This window comes from Ovis canadensis, chromosome 12 (genome assembly GCF_042477335.2).
Source record: "Ovis canadensis isolate MfBH-ARS-UI-01 breed Bighorn chromosome 12, ARS-UI_OviCan_v2, whole genome shotgun sequence".
In the NCBI taxonomy this organism is placed as follows: Eukaryota; Metazoa; Chordata; class Mammalia; order Artiodactyla; family Bovidae; genus Ovis; species Ovis canadensis.
This window is the reverse complement of record NC_091256.1, coordinates 90,668,700-90,687,048: the sequence shown is the minus strand read 5'-3', so window position 1 is coordinate 90,687,048 and position 18,349 is coordinate 90,668,700. Positions and strand designations below refer to the sequence as shown.

Here is an 18,349-nt window from a genome sequence, read left to right as displayed (position 1 = left end):
AGTATTTTCATTTAATGGTTGTATCTTGAAGCTCTTTTCAAGTCGTACTTAAAAGTTTTTTTTTTTATAATAGCAATCAGGTAATTTGAAACTTCTTATTTCAGACAACTAGAAAAGCTGAACAAAATACATATAGCATCTGATTGAAAGCAACAGCAAGATTTCAAGGTAAGGAAGAATTACCAGGCTAATGCAAAAAGGGTTTCTGTCAGCTGAAAAAAAGCCTTATCAAAATTTTAAATAGAAATTCACCCAAAGACTTTGCATTCATTTTACTGGTTAACACGTATTACAAGGAACATGGTATTTTTTTAATCTTTTTTAGATGTATAGCTCACTGGTAATGAGTCCGCCTGCCAGTGCAGGAGATGCAGGTTTGATCCTTGGGTGGGGAAGATCCCCTGGAGAGGAAATGGCAACCCATTCCAGTAGTCTTGCCTGGAGAGTCCCATGGACAGAACAGCCTGGCGGGCTGCCGTCCACAGTTGTAAAGAGTCGGACACAACTGAGCGACCGAGCGTATGTGCATGCATGGTCTTCCGTGATGTTACCCTGTTTCTAGTGAAGTGGCTGAATATATCCCAGGGAGAGGCAACTAGTTATATTCAAACACTATTTTTTTAAAAGTTAACTTCAGGAAAAATTTCAAAACCCTACAAAACCCTTTCATTTATGTTTTTATTGGGCTTCATCAATTTCGTTCATCAAATGAAAGAGAACTGGTACCTATGTTGCATTTAATTTTAATTATTGATGTTTGCATTAAGTTCTTTGTTGGTGTCACTCAAGTTTGGTTCATATTATTACTACTGACCTTGAGTCTGTACCCAAATGTTTCCTCAATAGATACGGGCAGGAATGTGCAATTCTGACTCCTTATTTTTCGATGGGCATAGAAAGATTTCCAAGTTACATATTGTTTCTTTCCTCCAGAAGGTTATAGCTGCTGGTTCAGCTATTCATAACTTTATGAGGCAGATAACGGGCATTTCAGTTCTCTGGTGAAAGTGAATTGCCCTCTCCTTGGAAAAGTGCGCATGTGTAAACACAGTTCTAGCAGAGTCATGAATACTTGGCGCGTCCGTTCCTGAGTCCCAGCTGAGCAGGCTGAGCAGGCTTTCCTCCAGCAAGGTCTTAACCGTGACACCTTAGAGGCTTGGGTCTTCCTGTGGTGTGTGTGTCCCCCCGACCCCAGAACTCATACTTTGAGATCCTAACCCTCAAGGGGATGGCAGTAGGAGGTGGAGCCTTTGGGAGGCGAATGGGGCTTGAGGGAGGGGTCCTTTCGAATAGGATTAGTGCCCTCATAAAGGAAGTCGGAGAGCCCCCTGCCCCCTTGGTGCACGTGTGAGGACGCAGCAGAGAGACAGTGTCTGTGAACCAGGAGGTGGGCTCTCCCCAGACGCTGAACCTTCTGGCACGTTGACCTTGGACTCCCAGCCTCCAGGACATGAGAAGTAAAGTCCTGTTGTCTATAACCCCTGGAATATAACGGCCTGAACTGACCGAGACAGGCGTGTGGACGTGAGCCGCTGTCAGCCCCTCCAGGATCATGGTGCTGTCACAACTGTGGAGAAGTGACAGGTTCTTCCTGGAAAGATCTTGGGATGTTATAATTGTGTGTGGATGAGAATCAAGGCAGTTCCTGGTGCCTCCCTCCCCCTCTCTGGACCCCAGAAGCCAGAAGGGTGTTGTCTCATTGGTGGCCCTCATTGGTCTGCACCTGCTCTCTGATGCAGCCTACGAAAATCAAGAGTTGGAGTGACAGTGCCTCTCAGCTTGCCTGGGGCAGGCCGGTTATGTCTGCTGACCTGTACAGTTTCACTATTGCTTCCTTTCACTATCACTCTCAACAGTGTCCCAGGCAGGAGAACAAGTTACGTGCTCACCCAGCTCAAGAGTGAACAGGCCTTGACCAATTTCTAGCTTTATTTCTTGCCAGCCGAGCCGATTCCATCTCCAAGCCCCACCCTTCCCGGTTCCCCGCAGCGCGGTCTACACCTCCTCTTCCTCGTCATACTCCGTGGTCCAGACTTTGATCTGCCTGATCAGAAGCCAGGACTCCTGGGCCTCCAGCACCAGCAGCCGGATGCAGCCCAGCGCCTCCAGGGAGTCTTCTTCATAAGACACCACCTGGTCCAGGCGTCCCTCCACCACGGGGCCGAGCAGGGTGTAGCGAGCACAGCCCTGGAGGTCCTCCAGGGGCCCATAGCCCAGCTCCACCTGCCCTCGCTGCAGCTGGTGCTTCCTGTCTTTGTCGGAGCCCGTCAGCACCTCGATGCGGGTGACCTTCTGGGGCTTCTCCAGGATCACCGTCAGGTAATTGCCTCGGACGGGGTTGAGGGTGGCGAAGCTCTCCTTGTTCAGGGTGTAGGCGTACTGCGGGATGTTGTTGAACAGCATCACCATGTCTGTGCGCACACTGGCTGTGGGGTTGTCGGGCTCACCAAAGACCTTCTCCTTGTCTGCAGGGAAGCAGGAGCTCTCCAGCCCGGAACGGTTGCCCGCATGGTGGAAGACTGAGGAGCCGAAGCGGATCGGCGTGTTCTGGGCCAGGAGAAGAGGGAACTCAGAGAGGAGCACATGCGTGGGGGTGTCCCTGGGGAAGACGAGGAGGAAGGAGGCCAGGCGGGGGAGGTCGCTGGAGTGGAGCACCTTCCCCGCGAGGCTCAGGCTCGAGAACTCCAGGGTCACCCAAGGCAGCTCCTTCCAAGCAGACAGCGTCCAGTAGATGGTGGAAATAAACTTGGGCTTGCAGCGAACCTGGTCGTCCAGCATCAGGAAGTATTCGGAGAGGTTGGCAGCGAAGTTCATGAGGAGGGCGTGGTCGGCCTTCTGCGCGGAGTACAGGCCCTCGCAGGGCGAAGGGTGGTCCTCGGGCCTCAGGGTCCCCAGGGGAGGGGGCCCGCCGAGCTGGCCCTGGAGCACCAGCAGCTGCCGGGCCTCGATGTGTGTTCGGAAGAGGTCAGAGATGCTGGCCACCGTCTGGCTGAGCCGTTCAGGGTCGGAGTCTGACAGGGACACCAGCACCACGACACAGCCCAGCTCGGGGCCCGAGGACGCCTGGAACAGGGACCGCAGGGTGTCCAGGAGGTGGCTCTCGTGGGGATGCAGTGCCGAGGAGACGCCCGCCGTCAGCAGCTCTGGGAGCGGGGAGCAGCGGTTAGCACCTCCCGAGGGTGGGCAGGTCCCAGGCCTCCCCCCACGGCCACCCTAAGGGCCAGTGCCCGAGACAACTGCCCACTTCCATTCCCAGGGAGAGCTGACTGCTGGGCAGGAGAGGGATGCGGCTTGCTTCCCTCTCTGTTTTGAAAGGCTGTTGGCCGGGGCAGGGGCGGGGGGCGTGGGGGGTGTCCTTTGAAGGACAATGCTCCCTTCGATGGAGAAGGTTGCCAGGTCCAATGGGATGTTTTCTGGCCTTGACCTCAGAGTTATCCTAGTGGCTGTGTGTCTGCCAGACCTGGGTTGGAGGCTCTTCGGGGAACTGTGTAGACCCGTGGGCCCTAGCAGTGTGGAGCCCAGGGTCCCTATCTCTGCCCCTCCCCGTCTGGCCAGGCCCTCTCCCACCTGTCCCCCTCCCTGAGGGGCCTGTCCTGAGTGAGTTTCCCTGATGGACAGTCCTTGAGAGGCTGCTCTGTGCTTCTTAGCCTGTCGCTCACGTGGGCGCGGGCAGGTACGGAGCAAAGACGCCTGCCCTGCACTCCGCGGCCGGCCCAGGCTTGGAGCACCCTCTGTCCCCGCCCTCCTCCTCCTGGCCGGTCTGTGCCCTGGTCTGCCGTCTCCCAGTCTGGCCACCACCTTGTGCCTACTCACTCTTTTCGTGGGGAGGGGCCCCGGCCAGGAGCTTGTACTTGGCGCTTTGAAGCCCCGGGGAGGCTTTCTCCATGTCCCTGAAGGCCTGCAGACGGTTCTCGACTTCGGAGCTGATTTGCTGATGGCTGAGTTGCCACAGAATTTTCTTCTTTTCCTCCTGCTCAGAGTAAGGTGAGCGTCAGCCCTGGGCTTTCCCCTGAGAGCCAGGCCAGGCAAGCCTGGGATGCGGCCAACCAGTACCCCCCTCATCATGGACACACACAAGGCTCTCTAAAAGGGTTAGGGGTCCCCCAGCTTGTGCAGAAGGCCGACTGGAAGGGCCTGGCTTATGCAGCCTGGAGACTCACCTGGCCCTACCCGGCCTGTGTCTGACTACTCCACCCTCGAGCTGGCAAAGGTCACTTAACTTGGCTCAGCCCGTGCTGGGCTCTGCGACAGACGCTGAAGGCTGGTGTCTGGTCCTGTGCTCAGCTCTGTTTTGGCCATTTCTGACCGCACACACATCTCTGAAGCACCTTCCTTCACCAACCCTATGCTAAGCTCGGGCTGGTCTGAGGCCTTCCAGAACAGCGAGGGCTCTAGGCCCGGGCATGGCCCGGGTGGGACTCGGTCTCCTCCAGGTGCAGCAGTGCCCGCTGCTGGGGAGTTCCTTTGGGGCTCAGGGATGTGGCCCCCAGGTGGCCCTCCCGGCAGGCGGGTCTTGGCAGCCCCTGCGCAGGTGAACGCCCTCCCTTCCTCCTCGCCTTTACCCCAACTTTGTATCAAGGCTGGCTCAGCACTGATCTGACCCTCTCCTGATCCTTCCAGAGCTTTCTCCTTAGAGTGCACGCGGTGAGGCTAGGGTGTCTGCGTAACTGGGAAGACTCCCCGCTGAAGGACCGGCACGTGGTCTGAGGGGACTCCCGGGGACTCACCACCAGTAAGCTGTACATAAGTTGCTCTTCAACCCTCTCTTGGAGGAAGGAGCCCAGGAGGACCAGGGACATGATGACCACGAGGCACTTGCAGAGGCAGCCGTGCACAGTGCGGGGAGCGGGAGCGGCTCTGTGGAGACAGGCAGGAGTGGGCCTGGCGCGCTCTGGCTCCACTTCCTCCCCGCCTCTCCTGGAGTCTCCGGAAGCCTTCCTGCCCTGCTGACCTGCCCCTGCTGATGGCCCCCGGGAGACAGGCCAAGGCTGATGGCCCCCGGGAGACAGAGGCCAAGGCTGATGGCCCCCGGGAGACAGAGGCCAAGGCTGATGGCCCCCGGGAGACAGAGGCCAAGGCTGATGGCCTCCGGAGATACCGAGGCCAAGGGGGCTGGTTGCGTCCAGCCCCCTCCCCTTCTTCTCTTCCGTTGGGGCTTCCAGTTGAGACCGGAGCAACGTCTGTCCTGTATCTGCTCTTGGAGCGGCAACCCCACCCAAAGGACGCGTTGCCAAGAGGACAGGCAGGGCTCGGCGTTAATTAGGCCTTCCCCAGGCCTCAGACTCAACTGGCATTTCCGCCCGGGTGTGACTGGCCAGCGACAGGGCCTCCTCTATCAGCTCTCACTGCCTTCTGAGCCTGCTCCTTCCCGGGATTATGGTTGACAGATTAGAAGGTTCTGAGTCAAGTCAGAGGGACCGAGGGAAGATGATTAGTTCATGTCTCTCTCCCATCCCTGGCTGGTCAGAGGGTGGAACCCTTAAGTGGCTGGAAATTCCTAATTACGTGACGTCTTGACCAGGTTTAGAGTATTATGTCCATGGAGATTTTTTTCTCATAGAAAAGGTGCTTTGAGGGTTTATCCCAGAGCAGAGATTTCCCTGAGATCAAGGAGAAAACCCTTTAATGCTGCAAGACGGGGGCCCAGAGGGCTCTTCTGAAGTGGCCGAACCTGGGCATCCCTCCCGGGGGACCCTGCTTGACAACCCTTGTTCACCTTGAATGGGGGCTGCTCAGCACCCCAGCCTCGTGGCCGGTACCTGCTTCTGGGTGAGGCCAGGGTCAAGTCTGCAAGCCAGCTTTCCAGGCTTTTGTCTCAAGCCCAGGAGTCTGGAAGTTAACTGTCAGTTTGAGTCAGTAGATGAGGGGTGGGTATTGAAGAACCCCTTCCCCGACTGGAGAGCTCCCAACCTGCCCCCCATCCCAGGCTGCATGCTGGGTCTCTAAGGCATCACAAGTTGGTCCCAAAGCTCCAGTTCTCCCCCGGGCCCAGGACTGCCCAGGCCTCTGAAGTTCCCCTCTCTTCTCTTTCTCTGGCCTTTTTCTTTATTAAGAATATATTTCAGTTCTTTCTTCTCTCCCTCCCCAGCTTAAGGTAAACAGAATAATAACTTTACTTATATAAACTGCAAAATGATTACCAGCATAAATTAACATTCGTCGCCTCATACAGATACCAAAAAGAAAAAAAAAAAGGAAAAAAATGTCCTTATGATGAGAATTTTTAAGATTTACTTCCTCAGCAGCCGTCAAATATACTCCACGGTAGCGATCACTGCGGCCACCTTGCTGTCCATTACGTCGCCAGGACCCGCTTATCTGATGCCTGTAAGTTTGAGCCTTTCGATGACCTTCCTCTAGCGCCCGCTCCCACCCCACCTCTGGTAGCCACAAATCTGATCGCTTCTGTGGCTGCTGTTTATTTATAGATTTCACAGACCACTGAGATCGTACAAAGTTTGTCTTTCTCTGTCTGACTCATTTCATTTAATAGAGTGCTCTCAGGTTCTGTCCTGGTCGCGAACGGCAGGATTTCCTTCTTTTCGTGGCCACACGGCATTCCTCTGTGTGTGTCTCTGTGTGTCCATCACGCTTTCTTTATCCATAATAGTGTGGTATTGACTAGTCCCCCTACCTAAGAACTGTAGTCTTCTAACCAGACAGAACCTTTTGAACTAAAGACTTTTCTCCCCTCCTCTCTTCCCCTCTTTGAATCTTCTTCCAAGCTTTCCCCCTTCCCGCCTCTCTTTTCTCCTCTGGGAATCAAAAAACAAAAAAGCAAGCAAACAAAAGCCATTAAAAGCTTTGTTCTGAGGTTAGGATGGTTATAAAGAATCTCTAGAAAAATTGTTTTTCCTTGCATTAAAAAGTTATGTACAGGGGCTTCCCTGGCGATCCAGTGCCTAAGACTGCGTCCACCGCAGGGGCACAGGCTCGACCCCTGGTCCAGGAACTAAGGTCCCACGTGCCTCATGGTGCAGGCAAAATAAATGAATAAAAATACTTTAAAAACTTAAATAGTCACGGACTACTCTGATGTTCAACGTACTTTTTTTCTTTTATGGTCACTGCTTTTTAAAACCCTGTTTAAGAAATACTGTATACTAGAGTTGCAAAGATATTCTCTTATGAATCTTTCTAGAGGCTTTACAGTTTTGGTTTGCCCCTCCAGCTTTATTGAGTGATGGCTGACAAATAAAAATCATGTGTATTAAGTGCACAACTTGATGCTTTGATGCAGATTTACACTGTGAAGCGATTGCCACAGTCGCCTCACATGGCCGCCTCTTCCCTCCTTCTCTCTTCTCTTCTTTTGGTTACTCTCCTCTGCTCTTTCAGCAAATCTCAGGTATAACACGCAGCGTTGGTGACTATGGCTACATTGCTGTACCTTAGCTCCCAAAGCCTATTCATCTTTGCTTCTTTTGATAAGACCTCCCCCCGCCTTCCCCTCTTCCAGGTTCTGGCAACTGACATCTCTATTCTTTGCTTCTGTGAGTTTCACTGTTGTAGGTTCCACATATAAACGCGATTAGGCAGCAGTTATCTCTCTGTGTCTGGCTTATTTCACTTAGCACGAGGTCCTCAAAGTTCATCCGTGTTGTCACAAAAGGCAGAACTCCCACCTTTTAAAAGGCTGTGTAATTCTTCCTCCGGTGTTCACACAGCACGTTTCTTCATCTGTTCCTCTGCCAGTAGACACCTAGGCTGCTTCCTTTCTTAAATAATGCTGCGATGGACATGGCCGTGCAGGTGTCTTTTGAGGTCCTGATTTCAGTTCCTTTGGATATATGAGTACCAAGAAATAGTATTGCTGAATCATAAGTTAGTTCTATCTTTGATTGTTGAGGAACTCCCATAATGGCTGTGCCAATTTATGCTCCCATCAACACTGTGCAAGTGATCACTTTCCCTCGATTCCTGGCCAAAACTTACTATTATCATTAGTAAGAGCAGTCCTAATAGAAGTGAGGGGATATCTCATTGGGGTTTCGGTTTGAATTTCCCTGATGACTAACGAGGGCTTCCCTGGTAGCTCAGACTCTGCCTGCAATGCAGGAGCCCCCGGATGACTAATGATGTTGAGAGAGAGTCTTTCCATGTACCTGTTGGCCATTCGCAATGCCTGCTTTTGAGAAATGTCTCTAAAGGTCCTTTGCCCATTTTTAATTGAGTTGTTATTATTGTTTTTTTGCTGTGGACTTGAATGACTCCCTTACGTATTTTACACATTAACCCCCTGTCAGATAAATATCCCGCAAATAAATGCCTTCTGTTTAGGGGCTGCCGTCCCGTTTTCTCATCTGTCCATGGTTTCCTTCACTGTGCAGAACACAGTGCTCGTTTTTAACTTCAGGTCTGTGTTCGTCTCAAGTTCACCTTTGCGTGTGGTGTGAGTCAGGGGTTGAGGTTCGTTTCTTTGCACGGACACCCAGTTGTTCACACTGGTTTTGGAAAACATGTCCCCATGCCTTCTGAGTTACCTTGGCATCTCGGCAAAATCCAGGAGGGGCGTAAGCCTGCAGCTGTGCACGCCCGTGTCGTCCTGCCGGTCTACTTTTGCTGCTGTCTGCGTGACAGCACGCCGTGCCCCTCCCCCTCCGCGAGGTCACAATGCCGGTGTCCTGTGTGTTCAGTTCAGGAGCCTGCGTGGGCCCCAGTGCCGCCGGCTCTCCCGCGTGAACGAGCAGGCATCCACGTGCAGTGCCATCTCTGTGACAAACCACAGCGGTTTCCACACGTCCCTGTTCCTTGGGGATGGTTCTCTAACCTGGCGCCTAACCTGTACCATTTTGTTAGAATAATTTATTAGTTTTTCAGTTTCTAGGTCCGCTTTGTTGACGGATGCCTTACAAACCATTTTCGTCGTACGGCTCACTGCGCTTTAGCAAGTGTGTGCAGCTGCGGAGCCCGCACTGCCATCGAGATGGAGGGCAGTCCCTGGAGAGGCGCTCTGCGCCCTTCACAGCCAACGTCCACTTTCCCGGCCCCAGCCCACCCCCGGGTCTGAAGGACCGCTGATATGTTTTCCATCACTGTGGTCTGCCTTTTCTAGAATTTACCTATGTTTACCTTTCTATGATTTCTGAGGAGCATTTCAGTTGTTTTAGCGTTTGAATACAGTGAATAAAGCTGCTCTAGAAATCAACGGGCAAGTTTCTGGGTAAATGAGAGTGCGATGGCTGGTCTGTGGGGTAGGAGCAGGCTTAACTTCGGAAGAGGCGGCCGGGCTGCTCCCCAGGGCGGCCGCACTCCTGCGCATCCCCATCAGCTGCCTGCTTGGCAGCACCTGCTACTCCAGTCCTTCAGTCTGAGCCGTTCCAGCAGGGCTGGGTTGGGGTCTCATTGTGCTTTATCCCTTTTGTAAATTAAGACGATTTACATACAGTAAAACCCACCTTCTTCCCTGTAGCGTTCCCTAACTTTCAGCGCACACACCCAGCTGCGCAGTCTCCATTGTAATCAGGCCGCGGCCTGGCGCGGCACCATCACCTCCAGAGCTCCTCGGGCGCCTTTGGAGCCAGCCCTTTTCCTCACTTCTAGCCCACGGTGACCACGCTCCTGCTCTCTGCCCCCGGAGCGTCCTGGCAGTGGAAGCCGTCTGTCTCCTCGAGCCTGCCTCTTCCCCATTCACGCTGCTGAGAATCATGTTTCGAGAAGGAGCCTGGCGCCTCGTTCGTCTTCCCGCTGAGAGACGCTCTTCTGCGCGTGTGCTCTGCAGCATCTCTGCAGTCACAGTTTGCTGGATGTTTGGGCTGCTTCCAGCCTTTGGCAATCACAGATAAAGCTGCTAAAGACGTTCCCTTTCAGGCTTTTGTGTAATGTGTTTTTATTTCTCTCAGATAAACACCCAGGAGTGCAACTGCTGTGTCATATGATGTATTGTTCACGTTACAAGAAACTGCTAAACTTTTTCTAAAGCGGTGCCTCATTGTAAACATCCACCGGCATTGTACGGGAGCTCCAGTTGCTCTTCAGCGATACCTGCTTGTCAGTTTAAAAAATTCAACCCTTCCCGTAGGTATACACGTAGTATCTATTAGCAGCCATGGCTTACGGTGGGCTGGCTAAATTTGTAGGTGTGCCCACCGAGATGCAGACGCAGTGTCTCCGGGACCTCACTCACCAGTGGCTCCAAAAGACAGTGGTGAGGGAACATGCCGGGGGGACGTGCCAGGCCATCAGCTGGCATAGAAGCGGGTTGGGGTTATGTCCTTGCTCCCCCAGTTCACTGGGGGAGTCCAGTGAACTCCCTGGAGGGCTGGTCAAGAGCCTTGGAAGTGTGGGGACAGCGTCTGGGCTAGAGGAACGTGGCTGGATGACCGGGGACGTGCGCAGAGGTGGCAGGTTCACATCCACCAGGGAATACCAGTCCTGGAGGAGAGGCTGCGGGACGAGGAGGGCGAGACCTCTGTGGTGCCAGCACGGCACACGTGTGAGCTGAGTGGCCACAGGAAGCCCCACCTGGATGAGGACTCGTTAAGGCTGACTCTGCTCCTGTTGTTCCTGGACGCGTAGCCTGCGCTCAGGACCGCGTGCAGAGACACCCAAGAGCATCCTTCCACAGGAGACCAGCCAGACGCCTCCCTGCTGACAAGCAGACCGTCTTCTCGGGAACAGGCCCTCTGCCCACGTCTGAGTTTGCTCGCCTGCCTGAGGCACCGAGGCAGCACCGCGGCACAGCCCAGACCAGGAGACCCCACCCCCAGCAAAGGAAGAAGGGGTGGGGCTCACGCCACCCTCTGACAGGCGTGGGGGGCGCCTCCGGGAGCTGACCATGTGCTGGGCTGCCTGCGGGGTGCGTGTAGCCCCGCCAGCGGTAAGACTGCGAGGGTGGGCGTCGCCTCCCGTCCACGTTCTCGGTGCTGAGAATGGCGCTCCCCCACTCCGCCCCCAGCAGACAAGAAGCAGATCTACAGCCAGTCTCCAGCCCCATCCAGGTCAGAGAGCCGGGCTCTCGGAGCTGCCTCAGCTCCGTGACTCAGCTCTGTGCCCTTTCCTGGCACGGTGCCACCCCTGGTGACCCCCGCCTTACGTGGGCACAGCAGCGCCGCTCAGGAGTGCTGGACACGGTGCCCCAAGGCGGCCCAGCGGCAGCACCGTGCATTCAAAGTGACCTGCCCCCAAACCGGCCATAGACACGGCGGTCCCGAGACCAGGGGTGTGCCTCCCCCAAGACCACTGCTCAGGAGACCCAGCTTCCACCATCAACCTTCTCCGGGACTTTGCTCTTCCCCCTCTCAGCAGACACCTTGCTGGGTGACTCACGGAGAGATCAGATCCTTCTGGCAAGAGCAGAATCACCTTCCCAACACACGAGAAGAGAACAGGCCCATCCCTGTCCCCCGCCATCTTGCCTTCCCTGCCCGCTCGGCCTCATTAGGTCAGAATAAGCTGCCCTCCTCCTATCCAAAGCGAGACCGCAGGCAGAGAGGACCTGGGTGTAAAGAAACCGGATGCTGTCTGGAGCCACGGCCTCTCTGGCCGCACCAGGCCGTGTCTCCTGTTGCGGGGCACGCGCTCTAGTGGGCACTGGGTCAGTAGTGGGGGCGCTCAGGGCTCCCTTGCTGTGGTGCTCGGGCTTAGCTGCCCTGCGGCCTGTGGGATCTTCGTCCCCCAACCAGGGATTGAAGCCACATCCCCCGCATCAGAAGGCAGCCACTGGACCGCCAAGGAAGTCCCTGAGCTACTTCAAAACACATCTGCAAAACGGAACAACCCCAGCCCACCCTCAACGCAGCAGGTGCCAGAGGTGTGCGGAGCCTTCCCCTCTTTCTTCCAGGAAGCAGAAGAAGACACCTCTCCCCAACCCGACCCCCATAGAAGATGTCCTCCGTCTGCTGGACGGAGCGTGACGACATTGCTGTCAGGGGCAGAGAGTGGACGAGAGAAGTCTGCAGACACAGACTTGGTTCAGCAACATTCTCATCTTCCATCACTTCCCCACGTCTGAGGTTCCTTCTGCACACTCACCCCTCTTCACTCAACCCAACAGGAAAGCATTTAGGTTTTGCCGCTTCTCTGGGTCTTGATTTCCTCAGGAGGGCACCCTGGGTCACATAAAACCCGTGGGAAATGAGTGTGAATTCTCCTCTCCCGTGTACCTGCCCTGTGTCCGTTTAGTTCCCAGGCCCAGCTCTGTGACCTATGCTATGACGTTTCCGAGCACAGAATGGCAGGAGTCCCCTCAAGAATACTCGGAGCCCCATCAGACGGGGGTCAGAGCTCTCCAGGTGACCCTAGCGGTAAAGAACCCACCTGCCAACGTAGGAGACGTAGGCGGTGCGGGTCCGGTCCCTGGGCCGGGAAGCTCCCCTGGAGGAGGGCATGGCACCCACTCCAGTATTCTTGCCTGGAGGATCCCACCGACAGAGGAGCCTGGCGGGCTATGGTCCACCGGGTCGCAAAGAGTCAGACAAGATTAAGCGATTTGGCCCGCAGACTCGTGTCAAAGTTGTTGTTATGGACGACGGCCACGGGGTGGCAGCATTGCTTCAGGCGCAACGCTGGTTACTCAGGCGACCAGGGCCTGGGGGGAAGGTCCTGTTCCTCGCTTGTCAGTTCCAGCAGAATGTGCCAGAAGAAAACCCCAAAGCTTGTGTCTCAAGATTTCTTCCCCCTGTCCCTTTATCCCCCAGAACATCCCACTTCCTGCAACAGCACCATGGGGTCGGTGCTGGCATCACGGGTGGGGAGACCCTAACCGAGGAGGCTGGAGGTGGGACGCCCATCCCCAAGACCAGGAGCCCAGGGAGCTCTCAGAGCTCCTCCCCCAGGCCCCAGCCCCGTGTGGGTGCAGCCCCTTGGCTTCACTTCAGGAGGGCACGACCCGATCTGGACACTGTGGGCTCAAGCAGGGGAGCAGGCCCTCCAGGGCCATCAGAGGCACTCGTGGGTGGGCACACCCTCCCAGGGCCCCCAGCCTTGGGAACCAGGCTTGCTCAAGCTCTGGGGCTGCGACCCCAGCTCAGGGCACCAAGGCCCGTGGGGACAGAGTCAGCGTTCGGGCCTTCTTTTTTCAGTGTGTTTAGAATTGGAGTCTATAGGTGACTCACAACGTCCTAGTTTGATTTTTTTCTCTTTTTGATCTACAGCAACTTGATTTGTTTAGATGTCAGTTCAGTTCAGTCACTCAGTCGTGTCCGACTCTTTGCGACCCCATGAATCGCAGCACGCCAGGCCTCCCTGTCCATCACCAACTCCCGGAGTTCACTCAGACTCACGTCCATCGAGTCAGTGATGCCATCCAGCCATCTCATCCTCGGTCGTCCCCTTCTCCTCCTGCCCCCAATCCCTCCCAGCATCAGAGTCTTTTCCAATGAGTCAACTCTTCGCATGAGGTGGCCAGAGTACTGGAGTTTCAGCTTTAGCATCATTCCTCCCAAAGAACACCCAGGGCTGATCTCCTTCAGAATGGACTGGTTGGATCTCCTTGCAGTCCAAGGGACCCTCAAGAGTCTTCTCCAACACCACACTTCAAAAGCATCAATTCTTCGGTGCTCAGCTTTCTTCACAGTCCAACTCTCACATCCATACACGACCACAGGAAAAACCACAGCCTTGACTAGACGGACCTTAGTCGGCAAAGTACTGTCTCTGCTTTTGAATATGCTGTCTAGGTTGGTCATCACTTCCCTTTTTTCAGGCTCTTTCCCATATAGATTACTCCAGTGTTGAGTGGTGTTCCTTCTGCTAGACAGCAGACCCTTGATTATTTTATACACAGTAGTGTGCACGTGTTGGTCTGAACCAGCTAATTCGTCCTGGTTTCCCACCTTTCCTTTGTGGTAGCCATAAGTTTCTTTTCTAACTCTATGAGGCTCTTTTTCGTTTGTAGAGCTCATTCATATATGTGTTTAGACCCCACCTTGGGCTCCAAAATCACTGCAGATGGTGACTGCAGCCATGAAATGAAGACGCTTGCTCCTTGGAAAAAGGGGACGACTGCCGAGGTCCAGCCCCCACAGGATCCAGGGGAACCTGAAGGAAAAGCAGCATCGGCGGATGATTTAGAGAGAGATAAGGAAAGAATGGTATAGATAAGAAAACAGAGGAGAGAAAGAGGCTGATATTCCTTGGTTTACATAGAAAGCCAATAACACTCTGAGACAAGGAGCTTGCCCTGTTCACGAAGGCCACAGGGGCCCTCCCGGTCTCCCGAGGGAGTGAAGACGCAGAAGGTTGTCCCGTTCAGGTCTTAGAAACACGAGCAGATGAGTGAACGCAGGGAGCCTCCATGCTCCAAGGATCAGCCTGGAAAAGAGAGTAAGAGAGAAAAAAGAAACACAGGGAGACCGAGCTGCTTCGGTGAGCGAGGCCCATTGTTTTTATTTTCAAAAGGGTCTTTTATACCTTTACTTGTACATAGAGGGAAATGAAAGATGCAAAGTCATACAGAGTCGGCCCAAACATTACATCTGTTTTGTCTTTATCGAAACCAGGATTTTTTCTGCAAACCTTTCCCATAGACAATGTTGTGTACATTATCTTCTGGCCTTGGAGGCCTGTGGACATTTTATGACCCTCTTTTGATAAAGGCTGCTCAACCAGAAAACTTATTTTCCCTTGAAATGTTTTTTCTCTATATTTCAAATCTATGTCAGCCTCAGAAAGTATTAAACAGAGTTACATTTCTCAAGGAGCAAAGGTGCAGTGAGTTACAAGAAAGAACCAATTAGCTCAAAAGTCTGATATGGTTAAATTCAAGGCTACACGTGTTTTTCTTGCATTCTCACTGTGTTAACTACTGCACTCCCAGGTGCACAGTGGATAAGAGATACGGGAACTTAGCAACAAGCATTGGCCCAATAATGAAATCCTACACCAGCACTACTCTAATAACTTTTAACTCTTTGAAAGGCTCTATGTTTTAGGCTTCCCGTGCCTCTCACACTTGGGGGGCTGTAAACAATCACATGCATAGTTGTAAAAGTCTGGGGAAACCTGCCAAGCGAGCTAGAATGCTAACAGAGGGGGTTTGAGCTGAGACACTCCTTTTGTATGCAGGAGACTGGAGCTCTAAGTTAACATTTTCCAGAGAAAGGTGGTCAGGGATAGCCTGATTAATGTCAGAGGAGTTGGTGAAAGTCATGAAATAGAACAGACAGATTCTGGTTTTGGGGTAGATGCTCGAGAAAGCCTAGGGAGCCCCTTGAGTCCTGAAGCCTTGCTTAACAGTTCTCCTCCACACGACCTTGTCATGGGTGGGATCTCCTGTGGCGGCTCCCAGCAGACGACAGAGGATGAGATGGTTGGGTGGCAGCACTGACTCGATGGACATGAGTTTGAGTAGGCTCTGGGAGTTGGTGATGGACAGGGAGGCCTGGCGTGCTGCCGTTCATGGGGTTGCAGAGAGTTGGACACGACAGAGTGATTGAACCGAACTGAGGCTCCACTGAGGAGTGATATCAAGGATATTTGTCTTTCTCTGTTTGTCTTACGTCACTTACACGATCATCTCCAGTCTCTGCCCTGTGGCTGGAAGTGGCGTCATCTCCTGTTTGAGGGCTGAGTGATATTGCCTTGTGTATATGTGCCCATGCTCTTTATCCACTCATCTGTCTTCTGCACAGTTGCGGGGGGGTGGGATAAATTAAGACTTTGGTGTTAAAACATACACAGTTCAGTTCAGTTCAGTCGCTCAGGCGTGTCCAACTCTATGCAACCCCATGAAGCGCAGCATGCCAGGCCTCCCTGTCCATCACCAACTCACTTCCATCGAGTCAGTGATGCCATCCAGCCATCTCATCCTCTGTCGTTCCCAATCCCACCCAGAATCAGGGTCTTTTCCAATGAGTCAGCTCTCCACATCAGGTGGCCAGAGTACTGGAGTTTCAGCTTCAGCATCAGTCTGTCCAATGAACACCCAGGACTGATCTCCCTTAGGATAGACTGAGATTGCCTTGCAGACCAAGGGACTCTCAAGAGTCTTCTCCAACACCACACTTCAAAAGCATCAATTCTTTGGCGCTCAGCTTTCTTCACGGTCCAACTCTCACATCCATACATGATCACTGGAAAAACCATAGTCTTGACTAGATGGACGTTTGTTGGCAAAGTACTGTCTCTGCTTTTGAATATGCTATATAGGTTGGTCATAAAATTCCTTCCAAGAAGTAAGCGTCTTTTAATTTCATGGCTGCAGTCACCATCTGCAGTGATTTCGGAGCCCCAAAAAATAAAGTCTGACACTGTTTCCACTGTTTCCCCATCTATTTCCCATGAAGTGATGGGACCAGATGCCATGATCTTTGTTTTCTGAATGTTGAGCTTTAAGCCAACTTTTTCACTCTCCTCTTTCGCTTTCATCAAGAGGCTTTTTAGTTCCTCTTCACTTTCTGCCATAAGGGTGGTGTCATCTGCATATCTGAAGTTATTGATATTTCTCCCGGCAATCTTGATTCCAGCTTGTGCTTCTTCCAGCCCAGCGTTTCTCATGATGTACTCTGCATATAAGTTAAATAAGCAGGGTGACAATATACAGCCTTGGTGTACTCCTTTTTCTATTTGGAACCAGCCAGTCTGATCACACAGACCATAGCCTTGTCTAACTCAATGAAACCAAGCCATGCCCTGTGGGGCCACCCAAGACGGGCAGGTCATGGTGGAGAGGTCTGACAGAATGTGGCCCACTGGAGAAGGGACTGGCAAACCACTTCAGTGTTCTTGCCTTGAGAACCCCATGAACAGTATGAAAAAGCAAAATGATAGGATACTGAAAGAGGTACTCCCCAGGTCAGTAGGTGCCCAATATGCTACTGGAGATCAATGGAGAGATAACTCCAGAAAGAATGAAGGGATGGAGCCAAAGCAAAAACAATACCCAGTTGTGGATGTGACTGGTGATAGAAACAAGGTCCGATGCTGTAAAGAGCAATATTGCATAGGAACCTGGAATGTCAGGTCCATGAATCAAGGCAAATTGGAAGTGGTCAAACAGGAGATGGCAAAAGTGAATGTCGACATTCTAGGAATCAGTGAACTAAAATGGACTGGAATGGGTGAATTTAACTCAGATGACCATTATATCTACTACTGTGGCCAGGAATCCCTTAGAAGAAATAGAGTAGCCATCATGGTCAACAAAAGAGTCGGAAATGCAGTACTTGGATGCAATCTCAAAATGACAGAATGATCTCTGTTCTCCACTTTCTTCAATTTAAGTCTGAATTTCACAATAAGAAGTTCATGATCTGAGCCACAGTCAGCTCCCGGTCTTATTTTTGTTGACTGTATAGAGCTTCTCCATCTTTGGCTGCAAAGAGTATAATCAGTCTGATTTCGGTGTTGACCATCTGGTGATGTCCATGTGTAGAGTTTTCTCTTGTGTTGTTGGAAGAGGGTGTTTGCAATGACCAGTGCGTTCTCTTGGCAAAACTCTATTAGCCTTTGCCCTGCTTCATTCCATACTCCAAGGCTAAATTTGCCTGTTACTCCCGGTGTTTCTTGACTTCCTGCTTTTGCATTCCAGTTCCCTATGACGAAAAGGACATATTTTGGGGGTGTTAGTTCTAAAAGGTCTTGTAAGTCTTCATAGAATCGTTAAGCTTCTTCAGCGTTACTGGTCCATTCAGGTATGACCTAAATCAAATCCCTTATGATTATACAGTGGAAGTGAGAAATAGATTTAAGGGACTAGATCTGATAGACAGAGTGCCTGAAGAACTATGGATGGAGGTTGGTGACATACAGGAGACAAGGATCAAGACCATCCCCACGGAAAAACATACACACTAATGCATATCAAATAGAGAACCAAAAAGGACCTACTGAATAGCTGCTGAACACACTGTAATAACCTATATGGGAAGAGGAACCCAAAAAGGGAAAGATATGTGTCTAAACATAAATGAGTCAAGTTCTTGTACACCTGGAACAAACACAAGATCTGACCAGCTCTGCTGCTGCTGCCGCCGCTAAGTCGCTTCAGTCGTGTCCAACTCTGTGTGACCCCATAGACGGCAGCCCACCAGGCTCCCCTGTCCCTGGGATTCTCTAGGCAAGAACACTGGAGTGGGCTGCCATTTCCTTAAAAACCTGTGCTGGTGGGCGCTTAATAGTCACAAGACCTGCGGGGCTCTAAATCACCTCCCCTCAAGACATGTCCTAGGGGAGGTCATCGAAAAAGAACTCAAGAGATCGCAGACATTCAAGAAGCCAATTTCAAGAGGTAAATTTTACTCACACTGCTGTATTTAAAATGGACACCCAACAAGGACCTCCTGCATAACACAGGGAACTGTTTTCCATGTTCTGCGTCAGCCCGGATGGGAGAGGAATTTGGGGAGAATGGACACAAGCGCATGCATGGTGGAGTCCCTCTGCTGTCCACCTGAAACAACCGCTACAC

At 52.4% G+C, this 18,349-nt stretch overlaps 1 protein-coding gene across 1 annotated transcript; it reads right to left on the bottom strand.

Annotated features, from left to right (window-relative positions):
• Nucleotides 1-1,894: 1,894 nt before the first annotated feature.
• On the bottom strand, nucleotides 1,895-6,197 carry LOC138416203 (alpha-1,3-mannosyl-glycoprotein 4-beta-N-acetylglucosaminyltransferase-like protein MGAT4E). The gene is made up of 3 exons (XM_069545006.1): nucleotides 4,728-6,197; nucleotides 3,814-3,970; nucleotides 1,895-3,143 (listed from the first exon to the last, which is right to left on the bottom strand). The coding sequence occupies exons 1-3, from the start codon at nucleotides 4,797-4,799 to the stop codon at nucleotides 1,996-1,998; spliced, it is 1,377 nt and encodes a 458-aa protein (XP_069401107.1). The 5' UTR covers nucleotides 4,800-6,197; the 3' UTR covers nucleotides 1,895-1,995.
• Between the last annotated feature and the right edge of the window lie 12,152 nt (nucleotides 6,198-18,349).

Bases quoted from the DNA above. Each gene is read 5' to 3' on its own strand.
- LOC138416203 (XM_069545006.1), bottom strand. From the start codon at position 4,799: ATGTCCCTGGTCCTCCTGGGCTCCTTCCTCCAAGAGAGGGTTGAAGAG. The intron at 3,971-4,727 runs GTGAGTCCCCGG...TACTCTGAGCAG, and splicing joins TTATGTACAGCTTACTGGTG to GAGGAAAAGAAGAAAATTCT. The intron at 3,144-3,813 runs GTGAGTAGGCAC...CCCCGCTCCCAG, and splicing joins GGCCCCTCCCCACGAAAAGA to AGCTGCTGACGGCGGGCGTC.